This window comes from Salmo trutta, chromosome 1, assembly GCF_901001165.1.
Source record: "Salmo trutta chromosome 1, fSalTru1.1, whole genome shotgun sequence".
NCBI classification, from domain to species: Eukaryota; Metazoa; Chordata; class Actinopteri; order Salmoniformes; family Salmonidae; genus Salmo; species Salmo trutta.
In genome coordinates this window covers 34,343,936-34,361,037 of record NC_042957.1, presented here as the reverse complement: position 1 = coordinate 34,361,037, position 17,102 = coordinate 34,343,936, and the positions used below count along the sequence as shown (strand labels likewise).

The window sequence follows — 17,102 nt, the reverse complement described above, 5'->3', positions numbered from 1 at the left end:
GGGCCAAGCCGAAGGTGGAGCGGGGTCCACGTCCCGCACCAGAGCCGCCACCGTAAGGAAGGCCCACACGGACCCTCCCCTTTAGAGTCAGGTTTTGCGGCCGCACCTTTGGGGAAGGGGGGGGGGTACTGTCACGCCCTGGCCATAGAGAGGGTTTTATTCTTTATTTTGGTTAGGCCAGGGTGTGACTAGTGTGGGCATTCTATGTCCTTTTTTCTATGTTTTGTATTTCTTTGTTTTGTCCGGGTATGGTTCTCAAACAGGGACAGCTGTATATCATTGTCTCTGATTGGGAGCCATACTTAGGCAGCCTGTTTTCCTTTGGGTTTTGTGGGTATTTAATTTCTGTTATGTGTTGCTAACCTGACAGAACTGTTTGGCTGTCGGTTTTTGTTTCTTTGTTTATGTGTTCTCAGTACAATAAATACATGATGAGCCCTCAACACGCTTTGCCTTGGTCTACTCCCTGCAACAGCCGTTACAACATCTGGTATGTGGTTCTCGGTAACAGCTGGATGGCTCATTATGCGAGGCAGGGAGTGTGTTGTGTACCTCCAATCATGGTGATTTGCAAAATTTCATTGACACATTGGTGTCATGTTAACTCTCCTTCCAGACTATTAAACATCTCCAATCCAAAATTAAATCTAGAATCGGCTTCCTATTTTGCAACAAAGCCTCCTTCACTCACGCCGCCAAACATACCCTCGTAAATCTGACTATCCTACCGATCCTTGACTTCGGCGATGCCATTTACAAAATAGCCTCCAACACTCTACTCAGCAAACTGGATGCAGTCTATCACAGTGCCATCCATTTTGTCACCAAAGCCCCATATACCACCCACCACTGCGACCTGTATGCTCTTGTTGGCTGGCCCTCGCTACATATTCGTCGCCAGACCCGCTGGCTCCATGTCATCTATAAGTCTTTGCTAGGTAAAGCTCCGCCTTATCTCAGCTCACTGGTCACGATAACAACACCCACACGTAGCACGCGCTCCAGCAGGTATATCTCACTGGTCATCCCCAAAGCCAACACCTCCTTTGGCCGCATTTCCATCGCTAGTGCGCGATGAGACAAGGATATCCCTGCCGGCCAAACCCTCCCTAACCCGGACGACGCTGGGCCAAGTGTGCGCCGCCACATGGGCCTCCCTGTCGCGGCCGGCTGCGACAGAGCCTGGGCTCGAACCCAGAATCTCTGGTGGCCATCCGGGATGCTAGGCTTGTCAGTCTTGATATGTATAAAGTCCATTTAGGACAATCAACTGAGGATGTCCTGAAATGTATTCTGTACTTCTGGTCATTTTATGGGACAATAAGGTCACTTGAATGACAAAATACATGACCACGGTTCAAGCCTTTGATGATACGTACTTACTCTTACCGATATCTAAGTTGTTTGAACATGTAGCCCAGGCATACACACCAGTGATGGAGCAGAACTTGTGCATTTGCCCACAAAGAGGTCCTAGTCAAACACTAGGTTTGATCTTCATGTGTGAATAATTCTTTACTGTGACAGTGACATAATTAACAGGCTGTAAATGGTTCTTGTTAGTTTCACACTGGGCTTATGAAGCGACTGGAACTTGGGATACATCCCAAATGGCACCCTATTCCCTATATAGTGCACTACTTTTAACCAGGGCCTATAGGCCCTGGTCAAAAGTAGTGAACTATAAAGGGAATAGGATGTCATTTGGGAAGTATCCGTGATCTTCACAGAGCCACAGAGGAGCAGATACTCTGCTGCTATTCTGTTTATTATCTAACCTGATTGCCTAGTCACTTTTACCCCTGCCTCAATTACCTCACCTACCTCATACCCCTGCACATTGACTCAGTACCAGTACTCCTTGTATATAGCCTCGTTATTTGTATTTTATTATGTTAATATTTAATTTTTTTATTTTGCTAATTTGTCTAATTTATTTTGCAAATTTTTAACTCTGCATTGTTGGGAAAGGGCTTGTAAGTATTTCACCTGTTGTATTCGCCTCATGTGACAAATAAGATTTTGATTTGATTGCAGAATCCTTAAACCAACAACAGAAATGCTGATCTCCGTGCATTTAATTATTTGATTAGAGCCATTACATTTGTTGGCACTAATAAGAAATATGTGAACAATGTACACTGCAGTTGAATCAAGATGCTAGTCTCTCTTTGTAATCGAAAGGAGCAACGTCCCTCTTTAACCTAATGCATGAGGATCTGTAAGCAAGACAAGGTTTACTATTCAAAACGCAATCAATGTCAGGTACTAATCAGATGATATGAAATCTTTTCTGGCTTTTGAGTCTTTCCAGCTGAATTCATCCTTTCAGAGACATCCTTACTTCGTCACCCACACAGCTTTACAATGTCATCACTGTGCTCATGTCCAAGAACCATTTATTTTCCCTGTGGCAATGTGCCACTGCAATCGACAAAACCAATGAGAGAGGGCCATACAAACCTTACAGTAACTATAGTTAAGATATAATCTGTAGCGCAGAAGAGCTGCGTTATAGCGTGATTGAAATTTAAAGGTAATTTCCGTTTGAGTGAATGCAGTCTCCACAAACGCGGGAGCATTGCCTTTAAATGTAAATATTTAAAAATTTGAATTCAATCCGTTTCGCGGAAGATCCATGATATACACAATTAAAAATGTAAAGGTGATATCCAATTGAGCCAACATATGCAGCTTTGCCTTTCAATATAATTTGCGCTGTAGCACGGATCTTCCACGATACAGATTGAATCTAGGCCTAGACCTAAGAGCAGTTAGTGATGTCATCAAGCGGTGCCAGTAGAAACATGTGTCTTTCACACTACAAAGTTAATTGCATTGTTGGCTCTGGATGTGCAGTACATTTGTAACACTTACACTTGCTAAACAATAGGGTTACGTCATGTTTGGTTAACTTTTGAAAGCTTTCTGAAACTGACGACACTGACAAAGGACAGGCATGAAGTGATTAATGATTCACATACTGTACTCTTCACAGTTGTCAAAATTCCATCACACCTGTAAGTGTGCGCATGTTAAAGCAGAAAGCATGCTGTACTAAGACCTGCTTAGCCTGGTTGCTCATGGTCACAGAGTAGCACAGTATATGTCTCCTACAATGATCAGTAATTGTTGCTATTTGGGTAACAGCTTCTTCCAAGTGATTTAGCATCAAAATAGCTATTTATTTAAAAGGCACAATTATTCAAGCATACTTTTCTACTCAGGCAAACAAGGCAATCCTGGGGGAGCAACCGCTCAATATTTGCATCTTTGGACATATGTGGTAGGCACAGAACTTTCTCAACTACAGAATAAATCTGTGTTGGAGCAACATAATCAATGTTTTCGAGACTGGTCATCATTTGTCTTCGTATATTTTAGTTATTAGTCCGTTTCTTCCAGGATGTTCTGCTTCCTGTCATTACACCATTCCATTCAATAATGTCTACCTACATAAAAACCTTAAAGGTGCAATACGCAGAATTCGCTCCGCCATTTCCTAGTTGCATAAATTTGAATATTTTGTCTAATTTCAGTTTATGTGACAAAACAAGCAATGTCGAGAATCGTTGTACCATATAAACCGCTGTGAAATATATTTTCTATAACCCCAAATATTGTATTTTCAGCTTTTTGAAACTTAAGAATGGGAAGCATAGAAATAGCACACAGAAAAGATCTACCGCTTCTTAGGCTTTCAATAAGAATGACATATCTATATCACACATTTCTATGTGAATTTGGTCAGGTCATCCAAAAACTTTCATATTGCAGCATTAAATTACCAATGTAGCCATTTTGATCTCAATATCATATAATTGTGACTGTTTTCAATTACAATAGTCAAAAAGAAACAAAAATTGCTTCTTAGCAAAGAGCAATATCTCAAACAAAAGTTTTGCTAGAACTTTCTGGGAGTGGTCTGAGTGGGGATGGGAAAACTGAAAACTAGCTGTTAATGACAGAGATGTTTGGAACTCTCTTTCTTATTGGTCTATAAACTAATGTACAGCCTAGTGATGTCACCAGGCAGGCCAAAACTCCATCCCACCAAAGCATGCTGAAATTTCAGTTAGTCTTTTCAAACAGCTCTTGCACTAAAAGGGCAGTATCATCATTTTCACAATTTCACAGCATTATTTCAACCTCCTAGTGTGGAAACGTATATACAACAAAATCACGTTTTTGACTGCACAGGGCCGTTAAACCAATTGAATGTTTCTGTGGCTTTATTTTCAACCTCATGTGCTTGGTCACAGAGTGCTGAATCAGCAAACTAAATGCATTTCTAAATATTGACAAGAGGTGATGTAAGATGGAGCCAACTTCAACGTTTTTGAAATATAACAATATAATTCCATAGGAATGTATTTAGTGCCTGACTTGATAGCAGGTCAGGCAAGTTGCAGACAAACAAAGTTAATACATTTGACTCTTTATTGCTTCGCTCTATAAAGTCCTGTCCATAATAATAATAATAATAATAATAATAACGAAAAGGTCCTCCCTTTAAGAGTGTGCTCCTAATCTCAGCTCGTTATCTGTATAAAAGACACCTGGGAGCCAGAAATCCTTCTGATTGAGAGGGGGTCAAATACTTCTTTCCCTCATTAAAATGCAAATCATTTTATAACATTTTTGACATGCGTTTTTCTGGATTTTTTTGTTGTTATTCTGTCTCTCACTGTTCAAATAAACCTACCATTAAAATTATAGACTGATCATTTCTTTGTCAGTGGGCAAATGTACAAAATCAGCAGGGGATCAAATACTTTTTTCCCTCACTGTAAATGTGACCCCATGTAGTAACGGAACAATGATCTCACAATTTTTTTTTTTAAATGTATTTATTTTTAACCTTTTATTTAACTAGGCATGTCAGTTTACAATGACTGCCTACCCCGGTCTCCCCTAACTCGGACGACGCTGGTCCAATTGCACACCTCCCTATGGGACTCCCCATCACAGCCAGTTGTGATACAGCCCAGGATCGAACCAGGGTTTGCAGTGAAGCCTCTAGCACTGACATGCAGTGCCTTAAACTGCTGCGCCACTTGGGAGCCATGGAGAGACAGCAGAGCTTGTTTCTTGGTGAAACTCAATACACAGGGCGTTATAAATAGCATGCCTAACTAAAGGTTTCTAATGGAAACTCACTCTTCTTGAACCATTTACTGTCTGTTGTAATGTTGTCTGTATGCTAAATGACTAAGGAGTCTTAACGAGCATTTACTGTAAAACAGGGAGAAAATTAGACTGCTGAGCCGTGTAATGCTGTACTTTATCTCTAGAGACATTGTAGAGGAGAAATGTGGAGTCAGGGGAGATTGTTTAGAGAGTAATTTTCATTGGACTGTGTCTCAGTAAGAACAGTGTCTCAGTTGTCCTTCCAACCATGCGTGAACAGCTATGTGGAGCTAGTAAATGCATGCAGTATGTAAGCGAATATGATGAATGCAGGCTTAGCTATAATGTAAGACGGATTTCTGACGTAAACACAAAAAGCACAGGTTCTCTCAAGTACTTTCTTTCAATATGCGTTATGTAGTATGTGTACTGTGGATACACTAAAAGATTCCTTTGTACATTTAGGGTTACCGTCTGTTCCAAAATGTCCATAAAAGTTCCTTACTCTTCAGTATAAACAGTATTTAGAGCTGAATTGACACTAAACTATGATCTATATTTGTTCGTGGTGTATAGTCAAGAACACACAAAATGACAGTATATCATCATTTACCTCATAATTTAAAACCGCTTCTATCTCCAGGCCATCAGACTGTTAAACAGTCATCACTTGCCGGCCTCCTGCTCTGAATCTTAGACACTGTCACTAGCCGGCTAACACCCGGTACTCTACCCTACACCTTAGAAATTGCTGGCCTATAAACACTGGTCACTTTAATCATGCTTACATACTGTTTTCCCGACTTTATATGTATATACTGTATTCTAGTCTAAGCTCATCCTATATTCATATACTGTCTGTACACACATATATATATATATATATATATATATATATATATATATATATATATATATATATATATATATATATACTGTATACAGTATATATTTCAGTGGAGGCTGCTGAGTAAATGGAATGGCATCAAACACATGGAAACTATGTGTTTGATGTATTTGCTACCATTCCACTAATTCCACTCCAGCCATTACCACGAGCCCGTCCTCCCCAATTAAGGTGCCACCAACCTCCTGTGATATATTTCAATTCCAGACTCTGACATTGCTCGCTCTGATATTTCTTCATATTTTTTTTTTTACCATTTGGATTATGTGTTTATTGTTATTGTGTTATATTACATTACAACACTGTTGGAGCTAGAAACATAAGCATTTCACTGCACCTGCGATAACATCTGCAGATCTGTATACACGACCAATAAACTTTGATTTGACCTTCTTGTCTTTCTCTGACATAACACGCAACAGTGAAACATGCTTTCACCATTTAATTTACTACACTCCCATATTATGATGGTATAACAACCAATTTAATGACACTGCATAGCTTATTACTGTGTAAAAGTATGATTTACTGTATGGGTAATTCCACAATTAACATGGACTTTCCCTTGACCTTCTCAGGAAAACATCTGTGACTACATGTTTTGAAGGAGCGTCTCATATCACGGCTTAAACACTCATCTTTGCTCTTTCCTGACTGTCTCTATGGGATGATGTAATTTGTGTATGGACTCTGTCGGTGATTGAACTGAGGCGATACCATATCAGTTGGAAAAAGAGCCAATGCTCCAGAACCATGTCGAGTTATTCTGTTCTTTTTAAATTCCAGGTGCTCATCCTCTGATTCCGCGTTGGGATTCTCTATTGGAATGTAAGCAGACAGAGGAGACGGCGGAAGGAATGAGGAGAAACCTGGTCGTAACAGATATGTGGGATCATCTCTGTGGGGGTGGTGAGGGAGGCAGATGAAGCAACTATCAGGAAAAGGAGTGGCTGCTCAAGGAACACCTCATGTTGTACAGACGAGCCCCTCTGCCAGACTATCTCCTATCTCCTAGCTGCCTCTTTATCCATGAGGTCATCCCTAGCCAGGGAGATTCTGTGTGTTTATAGTTCTGCTAAGTGCTTTCAAAAAGCCAGACAGAAGATAGGTTTTTATTGCACTTCACAGCGACATAGAAACAATGGTCTCTACATTGTGTTGAAAGCTGCTCTCCTGTGACTGAATGATTTGAAACGTTAACTTCTTTGCTAAAAGCAACAAGGCCCAACCGTATGGATTCAATATTGTTTTTCACACATGACCAGGTGAAGCGAGGTAACTTCATACTTTTGTTCATTTCTCCATCCACACTCGAGTCATTGTGATACTACGGTATTAATCACTTTCAAACAGATTTAAGTGCTCGAGCCCTGTGTGCATGCAACACTACAGTACCCGAGTTCCATTAATCAGAGAAGTCCGCACTGACAAATGAGGCTTCAAGTGTTTGATTATATTCTGCAGATGTGAGAGGTTTGAGCACCAGCTCAAACGTGAGCCCCAGTTGCAGACCCCACAGTCCACCAGACACTGGAATGCTTCCCAAATGACACCTTACTCCTTATATGGTGCACCACTTTTAGCCCTATGGGCCCTGGTCAAAAGGAGTGCACTATAAAGGAAATAGGGTGCCATTTGGGATGCATACACTTCACCAGTGGTTTGCAAATGTGCAAACGGCTTCTCCTTCATCTGGCCTGGCATCTGTGAGACAACGTGCTGCACTCAAAGTCAGAGCACCCGTGCCAATAGTATCGTCTCTGACCCCAAAAGGTGAGTCACGCCTGGCTTTTGAGAGGTGGATTACTTTTTATAGAGTCAGTAATATTATGCATCCATAACACGACGATGATGACACACTCTTTTCCTACCATGTAGTGCTTACAATGTAGATCGACCATAAATCATGAATACTTCAAGGACCAAGGATACTGTTTAAACAGTTGGATTTGAATTCGAGTCATCCCTTTGATGAACTTTTCGGTGGACAGGTTCAAGGAGAGGGCACATGATATTGCTTTTATACTCACTGACCTTAGCTATATCATCTATCAGAGAAAATGGTGACTTGAAACTATTTCTGCAGGGATTCGGTTTAGAAATGTGCCAGCATCAAAGATCAGCATCTTAATCTGCATACCTCTCTAACAACGGTCCAAGTCAGGGATTCGCATCAAAGGCTCATTATTGATAAGAGTGGTACAAAAGCAGCAAGCCCACTCCTCTTCCCTCCCTGCTTATCCTTTTCAATAAAGTACCAAAACTGTGCTGATGAAAAATGCCAGAGCTGCATATAGACGTAGTGAACTTCCTTAAATATTTTCAGTGTATCCTTAGGAAAGCGCTTTCAGTCCAAAAGTTTGAACTACATCTAATGGAATGGTGCAGTTCACATCCATGCCATCAAACCATCAGATATAACTGGGACACATTGCATCCAGTTGAAAAAAAAATAATCATATTTTCCCGGCTTCCAGTTGCTCAGCTTAAGTGCTCACATGGACGTATTTAAGTTCATAGCAACAAGTAGCTTGGGTGATTCCTACCATGCTAAATGTACCTTTAAACAAAAATGAAATCATCTCCAAAGCAGTTAAGCCAGAGCTGATGAGGTGTTTCCATGTAGTTAATAGGTTCTGACCTGATGATTGTAACAAATACAAAGTTGTGAGTCTGACTTGTGTACTTAGCCATTACGATTTATGTTCAGGGCTCAGGCAAATGATTCAGGAGGAAAATATCTGATGAGGAAAAGTGGTGCGCAAATTGGTCAGATGAAATTAATTAGTGCCTTCGGAAAGTATTCAGACCCCTTCACTTTTTCCACATTTTGTTACGTTACAGCTGTAATCGAAAATGGATTAAATGAATAAAAATCCTCAGCAATCTACACACAATACCCCATAATGACAGGTTTTTAGAAATGTTTGCTAAATTATTACAAATAAAAAACAGAAATACCTTATTTACATAAATATTCAGACCCTTTGCCATGAGACTTGAAATTGAGCTCAGGTGTGTCCTGTTTCCATCCTTGAGATGTTTCTACAACTTGATTGGAGTCCAACAGTGGTAAATTCAATTGATTGGACATGATTTGAAAAGGCACACACCTGCACACACCACAGTGCATGTCAGAGCAAAAACCAAGCCATGAGGTCGAAGGAATTGTCAATAGAGCTTCAAGACAGAATTGTGTTGAGGCACAGATCTGGGGAAGTGTACCAAAACATTTCTGCAGCATTGAAGGTCCCCCAAGAACACAGTTGCCTCCATCATTCTTAAATGGAAGAAGTTTGGAACCACCAAGACTCTTCCCAGAGCTCTTCCCACAGCATGGTGCTGCCACCACCATGCTTCACCGTAGGGATGGTGCCAGGTTTTCTCCAGACATGACGCTTGGCAAACTCAGCAAACTGAGCAATCGGGAGAGAAGAACCTTGATCAGGGAGGTGACCAAGAACCTGATGGTCACTCTGACAGAGCTCTCGAGTTCCTCTGTGGAGATGGGAAAACGTTCCAGAAGGAAAACCATCTCTGCAGCACTCCACCAATCAGGCCTTTATGGTAGAGTGGCCAGACGGAAGCCACTCCTGAGTAAAAGGCACATGACAGTCAGCTTTGAGTTTGCCAAAAGGCACCTAAAGGCTCTCAGACCATGAGAAACAAGATTCTCTGGTCTGATGAAACCAACATTGAACTCTTTGGCCTGAATGCCAAGCGTCATGTCTGGAGAAAACTTGCCACCATACCTACGGTGAAGAATGGTGGTGGCAGCAGCATGCTGTGGGGATGTTTTTCAGCAGTAGAGACTGGGAGACTAGTCAGGATCGAGGCAAAGATGAACGGAGCAAAGTACAGAGAGATCCTTGATGAAAACCTGCTTCATAGCGCTCAGCAGCTCAGACTGGGGCGAAGGTTTACCGTCCAACAGGAAATTGACCCTAAGCACACAGCCAAGACAACGCAGGAGTGGCTTTGGGACAAGTCCCTGAATGTCCTTGAGTGGCCTGCCAGAGCTCAGACTTGAACATGATTGAACATCTCTGGAGAGAACTGAAAATAGCTGTGCAGCAACGCTCCCCGTCCAACCTGACAGAGCTTGCGAGGATCTCCAGAGAAGAATGGGAGAAACTCCCCAAATACAGGTGTGCCAAGCTTGTAACGTCATACCCAAGAAGACTCAAGGCTGTAATCGTTGCAAAAGTACTGAGTAAAGGGTCTGAATACTTATGTAAATGTGATAGTTTTTTTATTTTATAAAAGAGCAAACATTTCTAAAAGCCTTTTTTTGCCTCGTCATTATGGGGTAGTGTGTGTAGATTGAGGGGGGAAAAAAACAATTGAATCAATTTTAGAATAAAGCTGTAAGGTAACAAAATGTGGAAAAAGTGGGGTCTGAATACTTTCCGAAGGCACTGTAAGTGGCATATAAAAGAAAATGCTCAGAGTAGCATGCTCATTTTCTCTTGACTACACCTCCACCACTGATAAGTTAAGTACCTTTCCAAATTCTTCTTATCAGTTCCTAGTCCCCTTATTCCTTCCATATTTCAATCTCAGGGCAAAGAAGTAGATACATTTTCTAAACTTGTCCTCATGTTACAAATTCCTGTCAGACACTTATACTCTGTTAATTTGTTGGAAAAAAAACATGGTTAGAAATGCATAACTTGATGGTTTAACAATTTCTACATTAACTGGACATTGAATCTTGCTGCCATTTTCTCTCTCACCGCTTGATTTTTTTCAAACTAAACCACACCTCTCATGACCTTTGTCTTTAGTACCAAACAAAATAGTTCTGCCTTCAGGGCATCCAATCAAAATTAGTTTACATCCTGTCCTCATAGGCAGATTGGTCCCAGAACAAAGTTAATGTTATTATAGTTTACTTGATTTGATTGTTGTAGATGTTTTAATACATATCCCTGAAAACAATCCATCTTTAAATCATCTATTTAGCTGCTGTGATATAATGATTGACACGACAGTACATTTTCAGTAGTTTTATTGAAAAATGCCTCTTGTGTTTCAGAAATAAATAAGAAAATAAGGCTGTGGAATTCACAATTTGCAGTTAAAACATGAAGCAGCAATACCATATCCATAGTCTTGCACACAAATTCCAACTGCATTCGATATTGATAAAACAACAAATGACAACAACTATATTCTGATTAACAAACCATACTAAATATACACCACAGACATGCAATTCCACCTTTTGGTAAAACCAGCTGTGAGTTGATATAAGAAAACGGATAAATATTTTGTCTAAAGTTACAAAATGGAAGCCATGTTTAACTGCAGTACTGAAGATGAAAACTGTAGGTAGATGGTGGACAAATGGCAAAAGTATAAAATAGGAATAAAACAACATTTTGATAATCAGAAATATTGGATGAACCGTCATTTTGGATGAACCGTAAAAGAGGCGTTTTTTTTTTGTTGGATGCCCCAACACTGTGTGAACAAACATTTGCTTTCCTTTAATACCTTTGAATGTTGGTTTTGTCATGAAGAGTGCATTGTCCAACACTGCAATTCAATAACACTTAATGCAGATATGTTACAAGCAAAATACACAATAGGGAAAAGACAGCAAGCTTACAGATTGTCATGTTTTTGCTTCCCCCCTCCCCCAACATATGATTTAAGGTACTTCCAAATATAGAGGTATCAAACCCCTTTTTAGTGAAATGTGCATAGCCCTTAATGACACCACATGTGAACACAGCAACAACAAAAACAAGAAGAACAAAAAAAGAAGAACATCCTCTTTTTATGAACCTATACTTTTGGATTCCATTCTTGATAGTGACCTCTTTCGACGCTCGTTTTGTGAGTCGTCTTCTTCTTCGGGTATTGGGACTACGTAGGTTTCAGGCTCAGGTGGATATGGGTCTGCTTGGAAATAGTGTTTTATGCCAATTGAACATGAGTGTAATTTGCAGAGTATGTCAGGCTCAACATGCACAAAAATGAATTGCTGTGTTAGGTTTTCTTTTCAGGCTTGGACATACAGTATACTGGTGAAATGACAATTGAGTGGACGTGGTCACATCCCTCTATGTTATTGTCAAAGGCACTGATGGGAAGTAAACAATTCAGTGCGTTTTCTATATCTGTGTGATGTTAATATTACACAATGTTAATACGGTTTGAGTGGTGGGTGGGTTGAATCGTTCAGTGCATTTTCTATGTCGGTGTGATGTTAATAATACAATGTTAATACAGTTTGAGTGGTGGGTGGGTTGAATCGTTCAGTGCATTTTCTATATCTGTGTGATGTTAGTACAGTTTGAGTGGTGGGTGGGTTCAATCATTGAACAGAATCATCATTGCCATTTGCTGCAACTCATTCATTTATAAAATATCAACACAAAATATCAAAAAATCAAGTAAGAGTTGTACCACCAGCCTATTCATACATTTTGGAATTGGGAGGTTATTCCTCGTAACATAAACAGAGGTAACCAGCTGGTACTGGAAGAATATCAATGAATACTACAGCATAATGAATGATGATTCTCAGAATGCTACTACCGTGTACATAGACAGAAAAGCTAAACCTCCAAGGTCACATCGGCACAAAAGGCACGTGGTTCAATATGGCCCTGAGCAGTCCGTGTGTGTTTAGGCTACAGAAACATCCCTTTTTAGGGACGCGGTAGAAAAAGAAGCATTCGTGTTGGCATTCACCAAGCAGCAGGTTACAAGGCAAAAGCATAACTACAGGTGTTAAAAACCACATTGAGTGGATGTGATTTAAACATCATTTACAAGGCATCATTAGTTTATTTACAGGTTTCACCTCAAGAGTAACCATGTTAATGTCGTTGTTGAAGTAATTTGGTGTTTGTTTGTTTGTTTGCACATGCTTCTCCACCTGATAGGTCTTTGTCTGCTCGTTCTTTGGCTTCAAGATGCAAACAGGCAACTATGTTGTTGTCATCACCGGTGCTTGTTTGATCTAGTTGCTCTACAATGTTGTTAGTACCGGTCCTCGTTGTTCTTGACTTTCTCAACATAGTTTGTTAATCTTATCCTTTGGTGGTTATCCTCAAACAGCTCTAGAGCGCGTGAGCAAGCATCTCAGTAACAGGACTTTTTTTTTCAGGAATTCAAAGTGAAAGCAGCACAGGCGATTTAGAAAGTTTACTATGGTGAACCTGAAATAGGTCAAACGAGGTGTTAGTCTTCAGTTGGTATGGGAATATTTACTTTCTCTCCAAATGTTAACAAATGAATTATCACAATTTATATATAGTCGTTTCTGGAATATATCCATTTTGTCATCAGTCTATACTGTACCCACTTATGTTACGTAATAACTATGTAGGAACTACACATGCTTTTCACTCATGTTCCATGCTTCGGTGACATGCAGTCATTGAGGATGTCATGCCCATTAACCTGCCCAGTTATGTACCTCTGTATCCTTGTCCATTGTACGGAATGCTGACACACTGGGAAGAGTCACAGTAGCCAGGAGTGCCAGGTTGGCCCCTAATACCTGTGAACCCTTGGCGCCCAGGAGGACCGCGGGGCCCGGAGGAGCCTGCGGGGCCTGGAGGGCCGGTCCGAGCTTCGCCTGGTGGGCCTGTGGAGAGAGAAATCACAATCGACCAATTAGAAGTCATCGGCATGTCATCACCCTGTGACATCAGTGGGAGCTATAAGTGTAGTAACTATTTCTGCCACAACGGTTTGGAAAATCGTTTTTTTCTTCTCTTTTTTTTTTTACTTAAGAAGGAAAACCCTGGATTCATTCGTTGATCCTTTTTCCCCCTCTGTTTCGTCTAGACGTTTAGAAAAGTTAAGCTTGGAATTTTTCCCTCAGTCTCTCATCCGTGGTCCTCTAAGTCCTTTAAACATGTGCTGTGAATGTGACCATGGGAGGAAGACCTCAGTACATACATCTGATTGGCCCCTGAACAATGACTCACCATCAGCTAGCTTCCCCAGTAATCTGGGCATTTCCCTTTTCCTGATTCAAGACCACTTTCTAAGTCTTGACCTTGTAGACCTTGAAGCCCAATGCTTTATAGTTACGTGTGCTGAATTTCAGTGGGAGTGGGTGGCTATAGTGAAGCGTGCTGAATTACAGTGGGAACTGTATTAGCTGTATTGCAGCTCTATGGCCCCTGGCAAGACAAACTCATATTATTGTTGGATGGCCTGGCAGGCGGTTTGGCTGGAATCTGTTCCTGTAGCTCCATTACAGGGTTAAACCAATGGGAATCCCACTGTCTGATCTCTGGTTTCAGAACTCAATCTATGATCTCTGTCAGCGCACTGGTCCTATCAGTGACAGCTTGTAATGACTGTGGTACTGCTCAAGACATTAGAATGGATGAAGACTAAGGCGAGCACATCATGTGAAATGGACCAACTCTGGTTACTACCCATATCAAGTTTGATGTTGCTAATCTGTTTGGTACATTAAATCTGTGATGTACATAAACCCAGTGGTGTAAATGTAACCGATGTGAAATGGCTAGTTAGTTAGCGGTGGTGCGCGCTAATAGCATTTCAATCAGTGACGTCACTCGCTCTGAGACTTGAAGTAGGGTTTCCCCTTGCGTTGCAAGGGCCGTGGCTCTTGGGGCGCGATGGGTAACGATGCTTCGGTGGGTGTCAGTTGTTGATGTGTGCAAGGGTCCCTGGTCCGAGCCCGGGTTGGGGCGAAGAGAGGGACGGAACCTACACTGTTACATAAAGTACTTAAGTAAAAAATCATTTGAAATACTACTTAAGTCGGTTTTATTGAGGGGGGGGGGTGTCTGTACTATTTAAGTTTGACAACTTTTACTCCACTATATTCCTAAAGAAAATATATACTTTCTACTCCCATACATTTTCGTTTACATTTGACCAGTGTGAGCATCTCACACACAAAGACAACATAAATCCCCTAGAAGGCAGAGTGTTTAACTGGGAAAATGCTGAACAGCAGTGTTGGTCATTTATTAAACACAGCTGCCCCAGCACTGCTTCAGGCAACACCTCTGAGCTTAGCAACGCTTGGTTTAGCAGCCTGTAGTTACAGCTAAGGAGATTTAAACTGGGAGAAGTGGTTCAATTCATAGTGACACACCCAGCTTAAAATGAGAGACGTGGCCAGAATGACCCCCATTACTGCGGCTAAAGTAAAGTAATGATTGATTTCCCCTGATTCAAAGAATATGACGCCATGCGAATCACTCGGAGAGATTAAGCTTAATGAATGAGAAGTATTGCTATTAAGACAGATGTGACGCAATGCAGGACAAAAGACAAAGACTGGATTGTTACGGATCTGGAGCAAAAATGTGAAACTAACCAGGTGGTCCTCTTTGTCCTCGCTGTCCGACTGCTGCTGTCCCTCGATCACCCTTCTCTCCTGCAGGGCCTGGGAAACAAATAGAAAATCACTCACAGCCGAACAAAGACAAGGACACCCACTGAAAGAAGAAACCCCAATGCAACCACTATGAGCGCACAGGAATTGACATTTTCATGAAGCTTGATAGGCATTTCCTGAGCCACTGAAAAACAGTCTGAGGTAGGCCTATGGAAAGACACAGAAATACAGACCAAACCACTGAGATGAATGGAATATGTTGTGAAGATGAGACTTTGGAAAAGTCTGTGAAGGCTTCATTCCGTTGCTATCGCAGCAATTCTAAGACAGAGTTGTATGTCTATGGAAAAATGTCCAGTCTCTGTTCCAACCGTGACAATACCACACAGCAAGACACTCTAGTTAAGCCTACTGATACTGAACAGCTGGACCAGGGGTGTCCATTCCTGGAGGCCCATGTGTCTGTTGGTTTTTGTTACTTCCTTTCAATTTGTAGTAAGACCTAGACAAACAGTTGAGGGGAGTTCCTAAATAATCAATGACCTTAATTGGTCAATTGAGTACAAGGGAGGAGAGAAAATCCGCAGACATACTGCCATCCAGGAAATGAGTTTGACACCCTAGAGCTAAACCTATTGATAAACAGCTCTGTCAGTTAACATAGGGGAAATCTTGGGTTCCTGATAGTCATGGATATCCTGACGACGTACCTCTCTCTCCTTGCTGGCCAGGTTGTCCTGAACTTCCTGGGAATCCATTCCTGCCTGTCTGTCCGGGCTCTCCACGGGGACCCTGGTTACCGCTGGGCCCAGGGGGTCCGGGGGGACCTGGGTTGTTGCTACTACGGTAACCGCTGGGAATCTGGTTGAGCATGGAATTGACTCTACTCATTTGTTCTGAAAAACAATGATAAACATAAACATTGAGAAGGCAACAGACGTTTCATGAAAGGTAGACTCTGTTAGGACTTTGATTTCTCTCTGGTGAAAGAGCTACTTACAAAGGTAGTGCTGAAAAAAAGGCCCACTCACCATTTACTATCTGCTCACACATTTGTCTGGCAATGGACCGCATCATGTTCTGAGGAGCAAAGTCGCCCTGGGAACAAACAGAGAGCAAGGCTTGGTGATGAATATACATGACTTACTGAGATTGACTGAGGTTAAAAATTTGGAGCTCGAACACTGGAGATGTTACTCACTCTCTCTCCTCTGTCCCCTTTCATACCATTGGCTCCCTGAAATGAAAATACAAGGCCGTTACATCTCACTGCACACAGATGTATGTACTGTATGACGCAAAAACTTTGCCTTTCAGTGGTTTGCATGACATACAGAACTGTATTATGAGATTTGGTGAGATGGATGCTTACCGAAACACCTGTGTCACCAGGCTTTCCTGGTTTTCCTGAAGCCCCAGGCATTCCAGGAGATCCAGGAGGTCCCTGTATAGTGACAAGTACAAAATAACCAATGAAATACATGAATTGCACCATGCACTTCAAGGGACCACAATGGGAAGTCATTGATTTTGTGTTATCCCTGTCAAGTTAAAAATGTATGTACTTTGTGTACCGTAAATTCCGGAATATAACCCACAACTTTTTTTCCAGGCTTTGAACCTCGCGGCTTAAACAATGACGCGGGTAATTCCCGCTTTCAATTTTTTTTCTAAAAAAAAAACATTCTGTGACGTGCTTAGTTTGGCGGCATGAAG

At 41.3% G+C, this 17,102-nt stretch overlaps 1 protein-coding gene across 9 annotated transcripts in view; it reads right to left on the bottom strand.

Annotated features, from left to right (window-relative positions):
* Positions 1–11,031: 11,031 nt before the first annotated feature.
* Positions 11,032–17,102, bottom strand: part of LOC115194654 (collagen alpha-1(XII) chain) — a 96,746-nt gene continuing 90,675 nt past the window's right edge. For 6 of the 9 annotated variants that reach the window (XM_029754529.1, XM_029754564.1, XM_029754541.1 and 3 more), the window contains 7 exons: positions 16,759–16,830; positions 16,588–16,623; positions 16,418–16,484; positions 16,097–16,282; positions 15,366–15,434; positions 13,473–13,643; positions 11,032–11,944 (listed from right to left, as the gene is read on the bottom strand). In XM_029754529.1, coding sequence (XP_029610389.1) covers positions 11,823–11,944; positions 13,473–13,643; positions 15,366–15,434; positions 16,097–16,282; positions 16,418–16,484; positions 16,588–16,623; positions 16,759–16,830 — 723 coding nt within the window. In that variant the 3' untranslated portion in view covers positions 11,032–11,822. Of the gene's footprint in view, positions 13,213–13,464; positions 13,644–15,365; positions 15,435–16,096; positions 16,283–16,417; positions 16,485–16,587; positions 16,624–16,758; positions 16,831–17,102 lie in introns of those variants that run through there. The other 3 variants (XM_029754556.1, XM_029754591.1, XM_029754551.1) reach the window with 2 other exon arrangements.